The sequence below is a fragment of the Eptesicus fuscus genome, chromosome 7, assembly GCF_027574615.1.
Source record: "Eptesicus fuscus isolate TK198812 chromosome 7, DD_ASM_mEF_20220401, whole genome shotgun sequence".
Classification (NCBI taxonomy): domain Eukaryota; kingdom Metazoa; phylum Chordata; class Mammalia; order Chiroptera; family Vespertilionidae; genus Eptesicus; species Eptesicus fuscus.
Window position 1 is genome coordinate 20,055,482 of NC_072479.1, and position 21,666 is coordinate 20,077,147.

General features: G+C 44.8%; 1 protein-coding gene across 1 annotated transcript in view; it reads right to left on the reverse strand.

Moving 5' to 3' along the window:
- PLXNC1 (plexin C1) overlaps positions 1-21,666 on the reverse strand; it is a 165,281-nt gene that overhangs the window by 128,290 nt on the left and 15,325 nt on the right. Inside the window, exon 2 of the mRNA XM_008143843.3 lies at positions 15,475-15,612. Within this exon, the coding sequence (XP_008142065.2) occupies positions 15,475-15,612 (138 nt within the window). The remainder of the gene's footprint in view (positions 1-15,474; positions 15,613-21,666) is intronic.

Below are 21,666 nucleotides of genomic sequence, written 5' to 3' on the forward strand. Positions count from 1 at the left end.
TATAAAACACTCCTCATCCATTTGAAGTGAGTTAAGAGCTGCACTGTAGTTGTTCTTGGGGCTTATTGGAGCATGGTTAATACTGATGGAGAGGGGCTAGAAAGATCTAGTTTGAGCAACTTTGATTTATTTGCTTGATACACTAGAGATGAGATACCAGTATTCTCTCTAGAACTCTGAATTATGGCAGGAAAGTTTTTCTTTTTACATTAAAAAAAAAAAATTACCAAAGTGCACTATGCCAGGGTTTATCAACCAGTTTCCTGAACAAGCTATCTAGAGTGGCCTGCCTACACTGAAGCTTATCCTGATAACCACAGATGCTGGGGTTAAACTGTTAGGTTTCATTGCTGGTGGGAGTGAGACTTCCTGGAGGGTAGCTTGCCATTATCGACCAAAATTATAAAGCATATAACCCTAGGCCCAGCAGCTCCTCATATATACGTGAAATGATACATGTACATGGATACTCATTGCATCATGTGTTATACCCAAAAGACTGAAACAACCTAATTGTCCAACCTTAGGGAACAAGTGAACTATAGTACAAACAACTGAATTCTATTTAGCCAAGAAAATCATTAGAAAGCTCTGTATGTTATGTTTAACATGTTATATTAAGTATGCATGTATATATTTGCATACATATATATTTTATGTACATATGCATGTAGCATAATCCATGTATATGTTTTATATGTTTAATGAAAGGGGGGGAAAGACTATCTTCCCCCCTTTGCTTGCAGACATATATAAAATATCTCTTGAAAGACACCCAAGAAGCCAATATCATTGGTTGCCCCAGATGGTAGGAACATGTGACTTTTACTGTATATTCTCCTGGCTCTTTTGTATTTTGAGCAATACCAATGTATTATCTCAAAAAATAAATACCTACTATTTACATTTTAAAAGTATTTGAGGAAGAGTGGGTTAAATTAGTTTTCTTTTTGCTAGATTATACAGAGAATGGTCTCCAGAACCCTGAGGACAGGACAAGTTTTCACGTTCATTACAAGGGACCCAAACGTGCTACCCTGAGGCACTGGTGGCCCTGCAGCTGTGGTCCTCATCTCTCTCTCAGATGACTACAGGGCCGGAGAGAGAGGGATCTTTTCCTCCTTCAGATTTCTATTAATAACACCTCCACCTCACCCATCCCCACCCCACAGCCCAGCCCACGAGCCCCAATGGACACCTGGATCTTCCAACCACAAAATTCATGTCAACATCAACACCGGGAAGAAAGCCAGTAAGACTGGAGCGAGGGAAAGGTTCCTCCTCAGCTCAGTTCAGCTGGGCAGCCTCGGAAAAAAACATGATCAGTGAAGCGATGCAGGAAGTAACAGTGAGTCACAGAAACCCAAAATGGGTTGAATTTTGCATAAGAGAAACCTCATCCAACTCACACACACTTCTTGGGCATGATGCGGATTTTTATCTATTGCTTCCAGGATATGCCCTTAATATAGATCTAACTTGAAGTCAACCTGAGTCATGTATATTCTGATACACTCCTTCATCTTTCAAGTCTCAAAGGTCACCTCCTCTGAGAAGCTTTCCCTGGTCCTCTTTCTACTGAATCCCACTGTCACTCTCCACCTATCACTGTTTTCTTCAGAGCCCTTACCACTCTCTGAAATGACTTCATATTGATTAATCCATTTACTTGTTTTCTGTCTTTTTCTTCCCACCATGAGAGCAGGGACACTGTTTTGTTCACGTTCGTATCATCAGCACCCAGAAAGTGCCTTGCACATAAAAGGTGCCCAATAAATATTTACCAAATGAAAAAAATACTCTATTAGCATTCAATATTTTATAAGGCTCTTCACATTTTTTTTTCCAGCTGAAGCCTGTGTAGAAAATATATTTTCCCTGATGGAGAACTTCAGTTTATGTCAACATGTTGTTTCTGTTGACATCTTCATGAAGCCTCATGGTAGGCTATTAACTAGCTTTGGGATTTTTGCTGCATACAAAGCAAACAAACAAACAAAAAAAACACAAAACATAACCCAAATATAGTCCTGAAATGTATGGTGTGTGAGACTTCCACACCACACGGTTAGTTACATTACAAGTTTGAGACCACCAGTGGGAAGGAAAGCACGGTGAAGAAAATGAGGGGAGAGAAAAATTGAACAAAAGACTAATTCTTATTTTCTTTAGTATTACCACGTTTAAAAAAGCTCAAAGATGCTAAATCTCCTTACTTATGCTTCACTCTCTAGGGCTACGTAGTTGAAGGGCAAACAGGCCAATCTTCTCACTTATTTTTCCCCCATAAACACACACACACACACACACACACACACACACACACACACACACACAAGCAAGCAAGGTAATTATCCAATAGCATTTAATGTGCTTTAATTGTTATGTGTAATAATGATGATATATAAAGTTTAAGGAAATTCCTCTCTTGTTTCCAATTTACTTATTTTATCATTAGTAGTGAGAGAAGCATACAACTGAATCACAAATTCTAGATTTGTGGAATACAAGGGAGTAATATGCCTAAACTGGAGATTCCCTGAGAACTCACAAATTAAAAATGACTTGGGAAAGAACTTGAAGTAGCTTCATATGGCATTCTAGATAGCCAACCATGGAGCAAATTTCCAAGTTTGTTTGTTTTTTAAATATATTTTTGTTGATTTCAGAGAGGAAGGGAGAGGAAGAGACAGAAACATCTAATCTAATAAAGAGGGAATATACAAATTGACCATCACGCCGCAACAAAGATGGGGCGCCCACAGCGGAGGTGGGGGTTTCTGTAACACAAGATGGCTGTGCCCACAGTGGAGGCCGAGTTCCCATAACGAGCCTTAATGAGCAATCAGCAGGGACCTGAGGCTGCGTGGCACTGGGGCTGGACAGGGGACCTCAGGCTGCGCCCTCTGCCCTGGCGCCAGGCCGGGGGACCTCAGGCCATGCCCCCCACCCAGCAGGGCTTGATGAGGGACCTCAGGCCGCACCCCCACCCCAGCACCAGGCCAGGGGACCTGAGGCTGTGCCCCCCGCCAAGGCACTGGGCCGGGGGACCTGAGGGTGTGCCAGGGGACCTGAGGCTGCACCCCCCCCCCGGCAGGGTTTGATGGGGGGGGGGGGCAGGACAGCTGGTTCTGGATCTTGCTCAGTGGGGGTGGGGCCGGCTGGGTCTGGGTCTCGAGGCGCCTCAGGTGGACGGGGACTTGACTCTGGGTCCCGCAGTGCACCCGAGACTCTGACAGGAGGAAGATTTTCATATATATTTTACTAATTTTCTTTCATCTCTGACATTTCTATTATAGAGAAAGGGCAAATAGCAATATTAAAATATTTCCTCTAATTAATCCCCTTTTAATGTGCATGAATTTCGTGCACTGGGCCACTAGTCAATGATAACAGGGAATCATTGATTGGCTGCCTTCTGCACACCCCACACTGGGGATCAGGTCCAAAACCCAGGCATGTGCCCTGACTGGGAATCAAACCGTGACCTCCTAGTTCATAGGTCCATGTTCAACCACTGAGCCATGCCGGCTGAGCCACTTCCAAGTTTTGACACCTCTGCTGCTTTTGCTTTTTGATCCATTGCCTTAGCTCAGCCATCCCCACCAGCCCCACTTCCGAGCCCAGGTACTGTCCAGGTTTGCCCACTCCGTTCTCTTATTTGAACATTCTGTGGGAATATATATATATATATATATATATATATATATATGTCCTTATAAAGGATTTTATTATTTTTGTTTTCTCTTACTTTCACTCAAAAACTTTAGAAACCAGAGTCAAGAAAGGCTTTGCAGGTGTTACATCGTTTGTCTACTGTTAGGATGCAGGAAGAACTTTCTGGAATTGGAGTTTGTTCCATGGTTTGGATACTGAAATCCACTAGTGGGAGTAAGGTTCTGAGGGCAGCGGTGCTCTTCTCTGGACGGAGGAAAGGGCATGCTATGGCTCCTGCCCCCGGAACCCTCCTTCAGTCCTAGGGATGCTGAAGAACCCAACACCAGCCACCTCTCACTGGGCTATCCCAAGAATCAACTCAAATACAGATTTCCTACTTTTGCTCTAAAGAAATCCACTGAGGAAAAGCAGGGGCCCCCAAGTGGGACCAGAGGCTCCCATGATCTACGTGCAACCCTGAGAGAAAAGGACTCTTTCTCCTTCTAATACAGAAGTCTACCCACAAATAGGATCAAACTTAAACCACAGAAGCCATAGCTCCTTCTCATGAAACCCCAAATAGTGGTGTCTTGGTATTGACCCAGATATTCCAATATTAGGAACAAGATAAAAATAAAAACCTGTTCCACCAACTCTGCCAAGCTCTACAGACCACATTTTCATTACCAACGTAAATTGGTTGGGGGCAGACTGCTTGAGTCCAAATCACCTTGAGTGAGTTACCTCACTTCTCTGAGCCCCGGGCTTTGTCATTTATGAAGTTGGTATGGTGATAGGATTGACTCATGAAGATTAGATGAGTTAACCCATGCAGACACTAGTTCTAATGCCTGGCACACAGTAAGAGCTCAGAAATGTTAGCTATTATTATTCCTTGCTTGCTGCCTTGTTATCTTTTATGCTTACAAGAAAGTTTAGTAGGCATAAGTAAAGTTACAAATTTCATGCATATTCTGTTATTACTTATTTTACCACCTTGAAAACCTCAACATATTCAATTCTGCCCTTGCAATAAGGACAATTTTTTTTTCTTTTTTTTTCTTTTTTTAAAGATTTTTAATTGATTTTTAGAGAGAGGAAGAGAGATAGAGAGAGAAACATCAGTTCACTGCCTCCTGCACGCCCCATATGGGAATGAGCCCTCAACCCAGGCATGTGCCCTGACAGGGAATCCAACCAGCAACCCTTCGGAGGGATGATGCCCAACCAACTGAGCCACACTGGCCAGGGCAGGACAAACTCCTATATGCATTAGTCAGCTCAGAGGAATCCAAACCACATGACAGGCTGAACCACAACCTGGAGGAAGATTCCGCATGTGTTTATGAAAACGGGTACACTTAGCAGTGTCCTGACTGGCAACGCGTGTGATGTCAATTCCCCAAAGCTGAGTTCAGTGTGACCATACTTTTTCAGCTGATCCCAGTGGAGACACTGACAACTGAAAAACTACAGAATGCCATGGTGTTCAGAAAGGAAGTCAAATGAGGACATAATGGGGCGCAGGGGCAACTGAGCATAACCTGTCTTACAAACACAAGGACTGCATGTTGATAAAATAAGGGGGCAGATTAGATATTCTCGGAGGACACTTTCCATTCCAAAGTCCTCCCATTTTTAAAAATTTGATGAAGGAACTGGGAATACAGGAAGGAGAAAGAGGCAGCAATGGTATTAGCACGCTGTCAAGTCTTGCGTTTTTCTACTTATCGTGAGTAGAATCTTACCCTTGGAAGTAGGGCCGGATTACTTGGAAAAGTGCATGTCTTTAAAGACACTTTAAAAGTGATTCACTATCTCGGCTTAAATTCAAAATAATGTTTCCACATAACAGAACATGATACAGCTATTTAAAAATACTGTTTACAAAAGGTTTACCATAACATTTTAATATACGCATCTTCTCTCATTAACTGAAGAAAAAGGATACAAAACTGGATCAAGTCTGACCTCAGCTATGTGGAAAAAAGAAAAAAAGACTCTAAGCTGCTAACAACAGTTGCCTCCAACACAACTGGAGGATTTTTTTTCTTTGCCTTCCCCTCATCCCTGCTACTTTGCGACTTTTTCTACAAGCATATATCACTTTTATAATTAAAAAATTACTAAATAACATGATATTTAATATTGCACCAAATGATATAAAAACTCACGAGGTTTTCAAAGATTTAAGAAGCAGGATTTGTGTGTGTGGAGGTAAAAAACAGCAACTGGCCCTCTAACCTGTGGCTGATCTGCCCTGGGTCAGGTTTTTTTTGTTTTTTTTTTTAATACATTTTATTGATTTTTTACAGAGAGGAAGGAAGAGGGATAGAGAGTTAGAAACATTGATGAGAGAGAAACATCGATCAGCTGCCTCCTGCACAGCCCCTACTGGGGGATGTGCCCAAAACCAAGGTACATGCCCTTGACTGGAATCGAACCTGGGATTCTTCAGTTCGCAGGCCAATGCTCTATCCACTGTGCCAAACCGGTTAGGGCCTGAGTCAGGTTTTGTTTTTCACTGCTCATTAGTACTGCCACTCTGGGCCGTAAGAAGCCAAGCTTGTGTCTATCAATGCTCGGCTTTTCTAACAGTTCTGGTGACAAGTCTGGCGATCGAGAAGCCTGAAGTTTGTGAATAAAGGATTTGGGGATTATCTGTGTCTTCCGAATCATCTACACAGTCCCGAGGACCCAGGACTCCGGGCAGTGGCAGGGGCTGCATCCAAGGACCTGCACACAAGTTACATGGCAGAATCTTGGGAATTACTGGGCTATTCTAGGGAGCCTGAGGGGGGAGGGAGGACAAGTCAGCTCACACTCCCCTCATAAACGCCTCCTGAGGGAAGCTGGGGGCGGGGCTTAATTTCCAACAAGTTGTCACGCCAGCGAGGTATTCCCTGTCAGATGGTCTGCCTTTTCAAGCGGAGGTTCTTCCCTGAGTCTCTAAGACCTGGGACCCACCCCAGGAGCCCTGGTCCCCCACATCAATCTCAATATCAACATGCTTTGAACTCCCCCCAAGAGAACCCTCAGGGAGCGGTTGCCCTTGCCTGGGCAGAGGTGACAAAGTCATGGGGCTATTAGGGGCAGTCTCTGAAGTAGCTCCAGGTTCCAATTTCTGCTCTGCTACTGTGTGACCGTGGGCAAAGCATCCAACTTCTCTGGACCTCAGTTCCCTCGTCTGTAAAATGGGAATAGCATACCTACTTCAAAGAGTTCTGAAGAGGGAGGGAAGAGAAAATGGCGACAGAGTAGGCAGATGTGTTCCCAGCCTGGTCCTGGAGCAGACAGAGAGAACAGCTGAGGGTCGCACTGGCAGTGTTTGTTAGCAAGCTGAGGGACAGCTGAATGCCAGGAGAAGGTGGGGGACTGCTGGACGGGGTTCCCCTGACAGGGCAGCCCACATGGCAGCTGGGTCCCCTCCCGGAGCTATAGGCACGGACGGCGAAATCTCGCCATCTTGAAAGGGAAGGTGGATTTTGTCCGAGGCCTGAAAATCAACAACTGTGGCGACCGCCCAACAGCTGTTTGCCCCAGAGCACCGATCCCAGGAGGCGCGAACGCTTGGACTCAAAGGCGCTCTTCACTCCACCACGGAAAGGAGAGAGTGAACTACATAACCAGACATCCGGAGAAGAGAGACCATGGGGAGACAAAGAAACAGCCCGCATAAGAAAGAAAAGCTGGCATCACCAGAAAAGGAAGTAAACGAATTAGAGGCCAGCAACCTATCAGAGAAAGAATTCAGAGAAATGGTCATAAGGTGGCTGAAAAGAATGGAAGACAAATTCGACAATATGAGTAAGAACCAAGAGGAAATGAAGAAGAACCAAGAAGAAATGAAAAATGACATCGCTGCTGTAAAGAACTCAATAGAAAGCATCAAGAGTAGACTAGAAGAAGCAGAGGACCGCATCAGTGAGCTAGAAGACAAGATGGAAAAAAATACCCAAGTAGAGCAGCTTCTAGAAAAGAAAATGAAAAAGCAGGAGGAGAGCCTAAGGGAACTTTGGGACAACACAAAACAAAACAACATCCGAATAATAGGGGTTCCAGAAGGAAAGGAAACTGAGCAAGGAATAGAAAACCTGTTTGAAGAAATAATGACAGAAAACTTTCCTGATATAGGGAAGAAAAAACTCACACAAATCCAAGAAGCTACTGAGTCCCAAGCAAAATGAACCCCAAAAGACCGATGCCAAGGCACATTATAATTAAATTGGCAAACACCAACGACAAAGTAAGAATCTTAAAAGCAGCCAGAGAGAGACAGAAAGTTACATACAAAGGAACCCCCATCAGACCAGCAACTGATTTCTCAACAGAAACTCATCAGGCCAGAAGGGAATGGAATGAAATATACAAAGTCATGCAAAGAAAGGGTCTCAATCCAAGAATACTGTACCCAGCAAGGCTATCAATCAAAATTGAAGGTGAAATCAGAAGCTTCACAGACGAAAAAGGGCTAAGGGAATTTATCACCACCAAACCAGCAATGCAAGAAATGCTAAAGGGTCTACTGTAAAAAAAAAGAAAAAAAAAGAAATAGAAAGCGAAGAAGAAACACAGGAGTATAGAATAAAAATGGCGACAAATAAGTACCTATCAATAATAACTTTAAATGTAAATGGATTAAATGCCCCAATCAAAAGACATAGGGTAACAAATTGGATAAGAAAACAAGACCCATATATCTGCTATCTACAAGAAACCCACCTCAGAAAAAAGACGCACACAGACTGAATGTGAAGGGATGGAAAAAGGTTTTCCAGGCAAATGGAAATGAAAAAAAAAGCTGGGGTAGCAATACTTATATCTGACAAATTAGATCTCAAAGTGAAGGACATAACAAGAGATAAGGAAGGCCATTTCCATAATACTAAAGGGAGAAATCCAACAAGAAGAAATAACTCTGGTAAACATATACGCACCCAATACAGGAGCAACCAAATACATAAAAAAAACTCCTGGAGGATATCAAGGGAAAGATTAACAGCAATCCTATATAATAATAGACAAATATGCAAATTGACCATACCCCCGACACACCCACAAGCCACGCCCACCATCCAATCAGAGTGAGTATGCAAATTAACCCAAACCAAGATGGCTACAGCCACAGAGAGCAAGGTTTCCTAGGTAACAGAGGAAGCCAAGCTTTCTGCCAGCCATTGCAGGCCTAAGCCTCCACTCAACCTACAAAGTTTCAATTATAGAAGGTAAATAAATTCAAACAAATGGCGGCAGAATGGAGCTTGAGAGAGCAGGCCAGGGTTGCCACCGGCAACAGGGGAAGCAAAGCTTTCCACACACCCTGGCCGGGCCCACCCGCTTAAGGTAACAAAGTTTCAATTATAACCCCAACACAAATGTCTGCGGGCCTTGGAGGGAGCCCCAGGCTTGGCTCTGCTCCAGGCTACAAAGTTTCAATTGTAGAAGGAAAATAAATTCCAGATACCAGGGCCTCCGCTTGCGTTGCCAGGGGGCGTGGCCGGCCTGCAAACCACCACAGGCCCCTTGCTCAGGCCGCCCCACGCCCCAAGGGAACCCCCACCCTGATCAGGGACACCCTTCAGGGCAAACCAGCTGGCCCCCACCCCTGTACCAGGCCTCTATCCTATCTAATAAAAGAGTACTATGCAGATTGATCATCACTGCAACACACAATATAGCTGCCCCCATGTGGTCAAAGATCCTGCCCCCATGTGGACACAAGATGGCCACCACAAGATGGCCAGCAGGAGAGGGCAGTTGGGAGGCACCCGGCCTGCAAGGGAGGGCAGTTGAGAAGGACCAGGCCTGCAAGGGAGGGCAGTTGGAGGTGATCAACCCTGCAGGAGAGGGCAGTTAGGGGTAACCAGGCTGGCAGAGGAGGGAAGTTGGGGGCAAACAGGCTGGCAGCAGAGTGGTTAGGGGGTGATCAGGCTGGCAGGCAGAAGCGGTTAGGGGCAATCAGGAAGGCAGGTAGGTGATCAGTTGGGAGCCAGGAGTCCTGGATTGTGAGAGGGATCCCTTGAGGGGTCCCAGATTGGAGAGGGTACAGGCTGGGCTGAGGGACAACCCCCCTCTGTGCACGAATTTCGTGCACCGGGCCTCTAGTACAATCATAATAGGAGACTTTAATACACCACTATCACCACTGGACAAATCCTCTAAACAACAAAATCAGCAAAGAAACATCGATCCTAAATGACTCATTAGACCAGATGGAATTAAATGACATCTTCAGAACATTTCACCCCAAAGTCACAGAATATACATTCTTCTCAAGTGCACATGGGTTATTTTCAAAGATAGACCATATGTTAGGACACAGGCAAAGTCTCTCCAAATTCAAGAAGATAGAGATCATATCAAGCATCTTCTCAGATCACAGTGACATAAAACTGGAAATCAACTACAATAAAAACAATCCAAAGAAATCAAACACATGGAGACTAAACAGCATGCTATTAAACAAGGACTGGGTTACCAGAGACATCAAGGAAGAAATAAAAAACTTCATGGCAACAAAGGACAATGTAAACACAACAATCCAAAATCAATGGGACACAGCGAAAGCAGTCTTGAGAGGGAAGTTCATAGCTCTACAAGCCTACTGCAAAAAACAATAAACAATGGTAATAAATTACCTAACCCTACAACTCAAAGAGTTAGAAAGAGAGCAACAAAAAAAGCCCAGTGTAAGCAGAAGGAAATAATAAAGATTAGAGCAGAGATAAATGACATAGAGACCAAAGAAACAATACAAAAGATCAACAAAACCAAAAGCTGGTTCTTTGAAAGGATAAACAAGATTGATGAACCTTTAGCCAGACTCACCAAGAAACAAATAAACAAAATAAACAAAATCAGAAAGGACCCAAATAAACAAAATCAGAAATGAAAGAGGTGAAATAACAACAGACCCCGCTGAAATACAAAGGATTGTTTCAAAATACTATGAACAACTCTATTCCAACAAACTGGACAACCTGGAGGAAATGGACATATTCCTAGAAAAATATAACCTTCCAAAACTCAATCAGGAAGAATCTAAACAGATCAATAGGCCAGTAACTATGGAAGAAATTGAAGCAGTCATCAAAAAGCTTCCGGCAAACAAAAGCCCGGGGCCAGACGGCTTCACAGGAGAGTTTTACCAAACATTCAAGGAAGAACTAAAACCTATCCTCCTCAGACTATTCCAAAAAAATTCAAGAGGAAGGAACACTTCCAAGCTCCTTCTATGAAGCCAGCATCACCCTAATACCAAAACCAGATAAAGACAACACAATGAAAGAGAATTACAGGCCAATATCCCTCATGAACATAGATGCCAAAATCCTCAACAAAATTCTAGCAAATCGGCTCCAGCAGTACATCAGAAAGATCATACACCATGACCAAGTAGGATTTATCCCAGGGATGCAAGGATGGTACAATATCCGTAAATCAATAAACATGATACATCACATAAACAAACTGAGAGATAAAAATCACATAGTCATATCAATTGATGTGGAAAAAGCATTTGACAAAATCCAACACTCTTTCCTGATAAAAACTCTCAACAAGGTGGGAATAGAAGGATCATACCTCAACATAATAAAAGCGATATATGATAAACCCACAGCAAACATCATACTCAATGGACAAAAACTAAAACCATTTCCCCTAAGAACAGGAACAAGACAGGGATGCCCACTCTCACCACTCCTGTTTGACATAGTACTGGAAATATTAGCCATTGCAATCAGACAAAAAGAAGAAATAAAAGGCATCCAAATTGGAAAAGAAGAAGTAAAGCTGTCCTTATTTGCAGATGACATGATACTGTACACAGAAAACCCGAAAGACTCCATCAAAAAACTACTAGACTTAATAAATTAATTCAGCAATGTAGCAGGATACAAAATTAATGCCAAGAAATCTATGGCCTTTCTATACACCAATAGTGAACTTATAGAAAGAGAGACTAAAAAAGCAACTCCATTTACCATCGCACCAAAAAAATTAAGATACCTAGGAATAAACTTAACTAAGGAGGTAAAAGACCTATACGCGGAAAACTACAGGACACTGAAAAAAGAGATAGAGGAAGACATAAACAGATGGAAGAACATACCATGTTCATGGATTGGTAGAATCAACATCATTAAAATGTCCATACTACCCAAAGCAATCTATAGATTCAATGCACTCCCCATTAAAATCCCAACAGCATATTTCACAGATTTAGAAAAAACTCTCCAAAAATTCATCTGGAATAAAAAAAGACCCCCTATAGCCACAGCAATCCTGAGAAAGAAGAATAAAGTAGGAGGGATCTCAATACCAGATTTCAATCTGTATTACAAAGCCACTGTTCTCAAAACAGCATGGTACTGGCACAAGAGCAGACATATAGATCAATGGAATAGAATAGAGAATCCAGATATCAACCCAAACCAATATGCTCAATTAATATTTAACAAAGGAGGCATGAACATACAATGGAGTCAAGACAGTCTCTTCAATAAATGGTGTTGAGAAAATTGGACAGATACATGCAAAAAAATGAAACTAGATCACCAACTTACACCATACACAAAAATAAACTCAAAATAGATACAGGACTTAAACATAAGATGGGAAACCATAAAAATACTAGAGGAATCCACAGGCAGCAAAATCTCAGACATATGCCGAGAGAACTTCTTCACTGATACTGCCCCTAGGGCAATGGAAGCTAAAGAGAAAATAAACAAATGTGACTACATCAAAATAAAAAGCTTTTTTACAGCAAAAGAAACTATCAACAAAACAACAAGAAATCCCACTGTATGGGAGAACATATTTGCAAATGTTATCACTGATAAAGGTTTAATCTCCAACATCTACAGGCAGCTTATACAACTTAATAAAAGGAAGATAAATGATCCAATAAAAAAAATGGGCAATGGACCTAAATAGAATCTTTTCAAAAGAAGACAGAAGGAAGGCCAAGAGACACATGAAAACATGCTCAAAGTCACTAATTATCCTAGAGATGCAAATCAAAACGACAATGCGATACCATCTCACACCGGCCAGAATGGCTATCATCAACAAATCAACAAACGACAAGTGTTGGCAAGGATGCGGAGAAAAAGGAACCCTCGTGCACTGCTGGTGGGAATGCAGACTGGTGCAGCCACTGTGGAGAACAGTATGGAGTTTCCTCAAAAAACTGAAAATGGAACTCCCATTTGACCCAGTAATCCCACTCCTAGGAATATATCCTAAGAAACTGGAAACACCAATCAGAAAGGATATATGCACCCCTATGTTCATAGCAGCACAATTTACAATAGCTAAGATTTAGAAATAGCCTAGGTGCCCGTCAGCAGATGACTGGATCAGAAAACTATGGTACATCTACACAATGGAATACTATGCTGCCATAAAAAAGAAGGAATTCCTACCATTTGCAGCAGCCTGGATGGAATTGGAGAACATCATGCTAAGTGAAATAAGCCAGTCCATGAAAGAAAAATACCACATGATCTCACTCATCTATGGATAATAAAGAAAATTATAAGCTGTTGAACAAAAAGATAGATACAGAGACAGTAAAGCATCAAACAGAAGGTCAAATTACAGCGGGAAGGTTAGGGAGAGGTGGGAGAGGTAAGAGATCAACCGAAGGACTTGTATGCAAGCATATAAGCATAGCCAATGGACACAAAACTCTGGGGGGTGAGGACATGTATGGGAGTGGGGTGTGGGGGGGGGGGGCAATGGTAAGATATGTACACATATAATTCCTTAATAAAAAAAAAAGAGTTCTGGAGAGGACTGCATTAGCTAGAACATGTAGCATGACTAGCACACAGGAAGCGCTGGATAAATGTTAGCAGTCACACAACAAATGGAAAATCAACCTGCCTTGTTATTCAAACAAGGCCCCAGATGCAGATGGAAGGGAGACTTCAGTGGGCCACCTCTTGCTCAGCAGCTTAAAGCCGCAGCTTGGTCCCACCCCTCTGGTTGCACACATCTCTAAAAACTGGCCGGCTGCACAAGAACTGTTGGGGCGAACAAACAGGAGGGCTAGCCAGGCCTTCCCTAGGGAACTACTTAGAGCCAAGTGTTCCTTCACCTCCAATTTACCATGTAACAGTTTGGTTGGCTCAGCTTTAGGGAAACAGTGTTCTTGTCAAAACACTCGTCAAAAATATCCCAAATCCGAAGAGATCATTGGTGAGGAGGCCCAGTTTGGATTGACAGGAACTTCTTCTGCCAGGTTAATGGCTCTAACTGGCCTGACCAGGTTGGTGTAGCTACAGACGTCACTTCATGGCGCCCCGAGCAACTTGTGCAGAATGACTGATGGGTGTTTACCTTTTCCCGGGAAATTAAGCTAACACAACAGGAAACAGGATCAATGTATATTTTAAAAGAATGTGTATACAAACAAACTCCCTCCCATATGTTACTGCGTTTCCTCCAAAGGAAACAGATTAAATTAAATTCCTACCAGGCACTTGGCACTGCATCAGGCTGTGGGACTCCAGGGCCCCCTTCTCAAGACACTTAAAATCAAGTTGAGAAGGCCAGACAAATACAAGAGAAAAGGTTAGGCATCAAAGCAAGACATTTGTAATGAGCCAAAAAAAAAGATACAGATAGGAGTATTTCAGGAGATGAGGGAAAAACCTAATCACTACAGATTTAGTACAGAAGTCCTCAGAGATGAGATGGAGCTTAAACTAAGCCAAAGCTCAGAGACATAGCATTCAGTAAAGCAGAGAGAGGAAAGAAAGCAATCCAGTGCGAGCAAAGGTATGGCAACAAGACTATGGTGCACATTTGCAGTAGAGCGAGCAAAGCTTTGGCCGAGTGGGGATAAGACACAGAAGGCAGGACTGGAGGCCTTCCGAAGAGGACTGGGCTTTCCAGGCTGTCTAGTGCAATCTCATTTACACATGAGGAAATGGACTCTCAGAGAGATCAGGCAGTTTACCTAAGGCCACACAGCTAGTTATGGGTGGGAGGTCAGCTGAGAAAACAAATCTGATAACCTCCCATTTGGAATCTGAGCTGACAATAAATTGGCGACAGAGAGGTGAAGGAATGTCACCCTAGGGTGACAGAAACAGTGGGGTTCCCAACCACGAATGTTGGTGGAGGCCACAGGAGGTGTTCCATACACGCTTGCTGATGAAATTGAGAAGGTAAGTGCTATATAATTGCAGGCCAATTACTAGGTATTTCTGACTTTATTTTCTCCTCCTTCCCACTGGCCCAACCCCAAGTGAATAAAAAATCTCAACGTGACTAGGGGTGCATCCATGCAGTGGGAAAGTATAGTCTCAGAGATCAAAGTCAAGGGGAGTCTCACAGATTTCAGGTCTCCGACCTCTCTGGAGAGAAGGAGCACCTGCTTCTTTCCTCTCTTCAGGCCCTACAATCTCTGATTTCTTGAAGTTGTGAGAAATCAGGCGCTTTGTGCATTTTCATTATAAAGGAGATAGAACTGAAAGGTTAAATGCCTCAGGGAGGTGAGTCAGGGGTGGGGTAGGGGCCAGACCCCCATCTACCTCACCTAGGCAACCGGTGAGTGAGGAAGGGGGGATATCTTGGCAGGAGCTGGGAGAGAAGGTGGCTGGTGCTTTGTCACATAGCTAGGGAAACAATTACAAACAGACTTCTAGAAAATCCTTTCAGGCCATTTCTGGGGGTCACTGAAAAGTTCATAAAAGCAGTTGGTATGGTGTTGTGCATAACTCAGACGCAATAAAACATAATCAGAAAGCACAAAATTAGGCACTATTAACACCGACATTGAAGAAGGCACAAAACACCCACCTTAAGTAACTGGCCGTCTCCAGTCCCCAGGAACAGAACGGCTCTGTGCATCACCACGGTGCCATAAACAGACGTCAGGTCGGAATGGATCATGGTAGACGGCGCGATTGGCTGCACTTTCTCAGGCTGATCTTCTTTCTGAATATGCGCAAAAATGCACAATTAGGAAAAGTTAATTTTTAACGGCCGTAATTCATGATGATTAAATGTCTCTTATGCCCACCTGGGAAGGCTCCTACTTGAGCCCCAAATATAATCTCTTCAACAAGATCCCAGGAGCAACCTTTTATCCTTTTCATCTGCAAAATCACCATGCTTGCCCAGCCCATGGAAAGCCATTTGTTTACTATGTATTAACACGTATTGATTGCCAGCAGTGAGCTAGCCATCCATTTAACACTCCCCCAGCTGATAGAGGAAGCCGAGTTCCACTTTATTGCCAAGAGAGAGCCCACTGCTGAATTGGGAGGGAGGCAGCCTTACACTTGGCTGTTTGCAGGATCCTGCTGCAGTGTGTTTTAGCGAGGCGCTGGCTTCTGCAAGGTTCAACAAGCCATTTCCCAAGATGTGAGACAGACCATCCTTCCTGTTGGGTGTGATGGCGGAAGGAAGGGTTCTGGATTTCCAGGAAGGGTGTATGTAATGTGAAGCCCAAAGACAGGGTAATTAATTCAGAGGGTAAAGAGGGGAAGACATGGTCATGGATGGTGGGAAAGAGAGAGCCACAGAACTAAGGAGGAACTGAGAGGAAGGGCTGGACCTGGTGCTGATGCTCCTGACGAGGAAACGAAGAGCATACTTCCCACCAGAAAGCATTTAAATAGCCTGAGGTCTGAGCACACAGACTCGCATGTTTGCTCCTGATCATTAAAGAAAGCCCCGTTTTAAACCCAGAGCAGACAGAGTGCTGACCAAAATGTCTTTTTCTTTCTTGTCTAAAGACATGAAGTATTTTATGTTGCTTCCTGCCTTCACCAACAGAGAACCGAGTTTGTTACACAAATCTCAGGAAGATATGGAGCTAGAAAGAGTCGCTGCTGTCTGTAGCTGCTGAACACAGTGTGATACGCACTTTGTCTGCCAGCGCTCAGTTCCCAACTGCGCTAAGGTTTTCAAAGGCACGTTTTAAGTCTTAGCCAATGAGAGAGCTGGCAAACTTCCGTGAGCATCACCGCAACCCCCAAATCGCCCCATCTGGGAGGGGGAGGTTGGCAAGGGAGGCTAAGACTTATTAACTTCATTATATTATTGCCAACAGTGTTTATGTCTTGCAATTTATGTCTTATTAAGTATTCATTATTTTTAAGCCCACCAAGTTTCATTAACATCTACACTGAATGGATCCGTGGACTAAGTTGATCTCTGAAACCTTTAAAGTGCCGCCTGCACTGCTCTGCTGAAGTTGTGCTGTGAAGAAGATAAGCTGGGAAGGATTTCCTCCAATGCCAATGCCATGATCTCTTTTCAAGGGAAAGATGTCATAACCTAGAGAGAAAGCGACTTATTTGCATAAAATATTCCATAGTAAACTCAGTTGTGAAAGACTTTTTGAAAGCCCATTACAGCTTTCCTTCCTGTTAAAAGATACTTTCCATGCAGTCGGGGAAGACGAGGGCCTGTTCTGTTAAAATTGAAGTTAAGAAAAAATATCTATGAATCAGAACACCAGATCACTGTTTTTAGATAAGGATACCTTGTGACTGTGAGCAGAAAAAGAAAAATCAGATGACCTTTAGATTAAAAAAAGCACACACACACATAATACACCACACATCTTTAAAATAAATCCAGAAGCCAATGCCACGCTTTAAAATAAAACCAGAATTGTTCAAACTTAACATTGGCCACCTATGCCTATTACTTTTATTAAATACTAGAGGCCCGGTGCACAAAATTCGTGCACTGGGAGGGGGGGTGGTCCCTCAGCCTGGCCTGCGCCCTCTCGCAGTCCGGGAGCCCTCGGGGGATGTCTGACTGATGGCTAGCAGTCAGACATCCTTAGCGCTGTCGCAGAGGCAGGAGAGGCTCCCGCCACTGCCGCTGTGCTCACCAGCCGTGAGCCCAGCTTCTGGCTGAGATGCGCTCCCCCTGTGGGAGTGCACTGGCCACCAGGGGGCAGCTCCTGCATTGAGCATCTACCCCCTGGTGGTCAGTGCACATCATAGCAACCGGTCATTCCACCATTCAGTCCATTTGCATATTAGCCTTTTATTATATAGGATTTGAGCAGCACTGAGAGGTTAACTCAGAGAACTGGGCATCATCTCTGTCTGGGCATCTGGTATATTCTAATACCACTATCTTTGGCTAGAGAACTCCTTTCTTCTCCATCTCTTGACACAGAAAGAGGAATAGCAGTGGTGCATCCTCAAGGACCAAATGGGACAGTGCACTCCCATGTCTGAAGAATAGAAGGTGCTTACTTACTGTAGCTATTCTGATTAGCCAAGAACATGATGTCACAGCAGCCTTTGCTGAGGTGGGATGAGATATTCTGTCTGTTCAAGATTGGCTCCAAAAAAAAGAAAAGAAAGAAAGAAAGAAAGAAAGAAAGGCAGCTCAAAAGCTGAAAGGGAAGAAGGTGAAAATTGACTTCTGAGTGTCCCTCAATAGCTGCAGTTTTCAGAATGAAGGTCGGAATCAATAGCACAGGTAAGCAGAACAGCCATTAAACCCATGTTACCCAACTGGGGAGCTGGTGGCACAGAACAAAACGCCTGGGAGCAGGGGCCAGAGGTTAGGACTGCAGCGTGGTTCTCACCCACCAGGGGTGGGGGCAGTTTACTTCACCCTGCTGGGGGCTGGCTTTCCTGGGTGTGATTAAGGCTGATGCCGCTTGAATAGTAGGGTGGTTATGGAAAAGAGATAATAATGGTAGTAGTAATAAGAATACGTTGATAAGTTTCAGCTGGTATTACTGTTATCTGTAACATGTACTTCCTGTGTGCTACTAGGAGTATTTTATCGTCTTACCTAATAGGAGCCGTGCAGGGGAGTGAGCGGACCTCCCGGGTTGGAATCCTGGCTCTGTCCTTTTCTAGCCAAGTCACTTGGGGCACTGGCCACCAGGGAGCAGCTCCTGCATTGAGCATCTACCCCCTGGTGGTCAGTGCACATCATAGCAACCGGTCGTTCCACCCTTCAGTCAATTAACCTCTCTGTGACTCAGTTTCCCCTGTACACAACAGAAGTGGTGGCAACAGCATTTATAGATGCTCCTGCGTTGAGCATCTACCCCCTGGTGGTCAGTGCACATCATAGCAACCGGTTGTTCCACCATTCAGTCAATTAACCTCTCTGTGACTCAGTTTCCCCTGTACACAACAGAAGTGGTGGCAACAGCATTTATGCCATAGGCTTGTTATGAGGTCTGCGTGAGTTAGGAGGAAGCCTTAGTAAAGCTTAGGACAGTGTCTGGCCCAGAGGGACACGCAACACATGTTTGCTCTCATTACCTTATTTAAAAACACAAAGGCTTCCTGCCACCCCGTGGCAGCATTCCCACCTTCTTCTTTGCCCCCAGAACCATCCTTTTGTTCAGGTGGCAATAAACCCAAGCCTGGGAAAACCGCGACTGGGGGCCGAGCCAAATGGCAACCCCACTCCCCAGGGCCATACACCAGCTTTCCACCCCTCGGAGCTAGGGGTGGCCACGCGGCCCAGGTCTGCCCAGCAAGTTATCAGAAGTCCGCTTGAGGGGCTTCTGGGAATAAATTTCCTCCTTGATAAGAGGAGGCTCTTAAGGTGAGCCATTGGCCCCCTTCCCGCGCCACCTCCCCCTGAAATTGGTGGTGTGAGGCCATCTGCACATTTGGTTTCCGTGACAGTCAAGGTAGAAGGTGAAAATCGACAGCTGAGGCTGGTGTGGGGGTGAGGATAAAAGGCCCTCGGCTCTCCAGGACGTGACTGAGCACAGACGTCCAACCTTTAAACTTTTTACTAAGTTAACGACCGCCGTCACGGTCTAGGCTGCTCTTGATTAGGTTTTCTGTTACCTGCAACGGTGGGCGCAGGGAGGGCCCTGGCTTGGGGGGCCTGGCCCTGCTCACCAGCTCCCCTCGGCTGCCAGGCCCAGGAGTCGGGAAGCCGAGCTCCGTCCTCTCTCCCTCGAGGACGCTGGCCAGTCAGGACTGCTGGCCAATTACAGCAGTGAGCCTGGGAGAAAACAAGAGAGCCGAGCTTGGCCCTCCCGTGAGGGCTGCTGTGGCTGAATGGAAATGGATTCTTTTGTGCTGGAAACACACAGAAATGGACAGGTCCCCATGAATGAAAAAAAGGAGCCCTATGAATGGCTCTCTTACGCTCATTTCAGCAACTGAAAACAAAAGAAAGGCCCCAGAGAGACCTCCTCACAAAAGTGAAGTGAATACCTAGGGAGCCGAGCAGAAAAGGGGGGGGGGGGATAGTATAGTACAGTCGGCCCCAGCGTCCAGAGACTATTCTGACTCTTCTTTTGACCCATTTTCTCTCTTGCCCCCCTCTCCCCTGGGAGCGTAATCGCTAATGTTGCTCTCGGCCTATTCTGACTAGTTTATTATGTGTAATTTATTTCTGAATCCCAGCCTCTGCTTGTTCGTCTGTGTGTAACAAGGTTAATGCCTTGTAATGATGCTTTTGCCAGTTCTGCCTTTCATGACAAAATCCAATCCTGATTTAACTCTAAACCTTGTCTCCCCTTTGGGCTTTCCTGGTTCCCTCAGACTTGTCACTCCGCTTCTCCTGCCTGCCATGTCGAACCGGAGCGTCACGCCTACACCGCAGCTGCGAGGGAAACTTTGTTCAGTTTGCAGAAAAAGCTACCCTGTCTCAAACGATGCTTGGGCTGAAAAAGATAGGGCCTTGGGCCAGGCATGCCAGAGTGGAATGGAGGCTACCGAGAAGGCGCCAGCGCTGGTGTATGAGTGAGTGTGAGTGCGTGTGAGCACACGGAGTAGTGGGCATCCACGAGGGAAAGGGCTGGACCTCCTTCACGCCATCTTTCACTGACAATCCCCACCCGCAGCGGGCGCTGCACAACCCCAGGTATGCCAGACACGCATTCCAGGGTGTGAACGGCGCCCTCTGGGGTTGAGGAGCACCGTGTCCCAGCCCCTCCCGTGTGAAGGCTGGCCTGACCCACCAAGGCTCACGCAGGGTGCTCATAGCCATGCTACAGCTGTTGTGGGAACAGGGGAGGAAATTTGCCCCAAAGTGGGGCCTCAAGTGCTGGGAACCCAGCAAGTCTTAGGTGCTAAAAGGACTCCAAGGTGCTAAAAAGGACTCTCTTAAATTGTTTTTTTCCTTGTGGGGCCAGAGCAAACACTGACTGGGTGTCTATGAACTTCTTACACAGAAGAAAGGCCTCGTGGGCAGCTCATTTTGTATCCTGCTTCCCTTTGGTCTACACTTACTTTGAAACAGTTTCTTCATCACTTCCTAAACTACTAACCCAGGGGCTCACGTGCATGTAGGAAACCTCCCTAGGAGCCCTCCATCCAAGTTCTGGCCCCTGCTCTGTCCCTTACAGACTGCTTGATTTGGGCAAGTTAAGTCCCTGGACCTCAATGATGGAATCTGTAAAATGGACACAATAACACACATGCCTGTCTATTAGCATGGCTGGGAGGCCAAAATGAAATCATGTGCATGGAAATAACTAGAAAATAATCTTTATTATGCTAGAGAGATGGGAAGAACCATTATTCACTCAGATTAGACAGTGATTTCACTAGCCATTAAGGTTCCTGTCACTATTCCTTATTCTTCTGCAGTACACAGCACTGATCGGGCTCTGACTAAGTTCGTGGCATCTCTCTGACCATCTGAAGGAAGAATTTACTTTGGAGACTCAAATGACAAAAAGGAAAAATTCAAAGTGTGCAGGAGGAATGGAGAAGGGAAGTTTGGGGACAGCCAGGCAGGCACCCCTGCACCAGGCAAGATCTGGCAGCGTGCAGTGCAGCACAGGAAACACGAAAAGTGGCAAAGTATTTCACACCCTCTCACTTGCTCTTCCACCTTCCTTCCTCCTTCAGAGGGCCCCAGGCCCTCCAGCCTCTCAGCCCTCCCTGCCGCCAAATACCCCCAAGATTTATCCGTCCTTTTTCCTGCTTTATGCACCATCTCCCATCTAAATCCCCATCCCCTCCTTATAGCTAATTCCAGTCAATTACTTATGAAAAGATACCTGACTCAAATGATTCACAAAAAGAT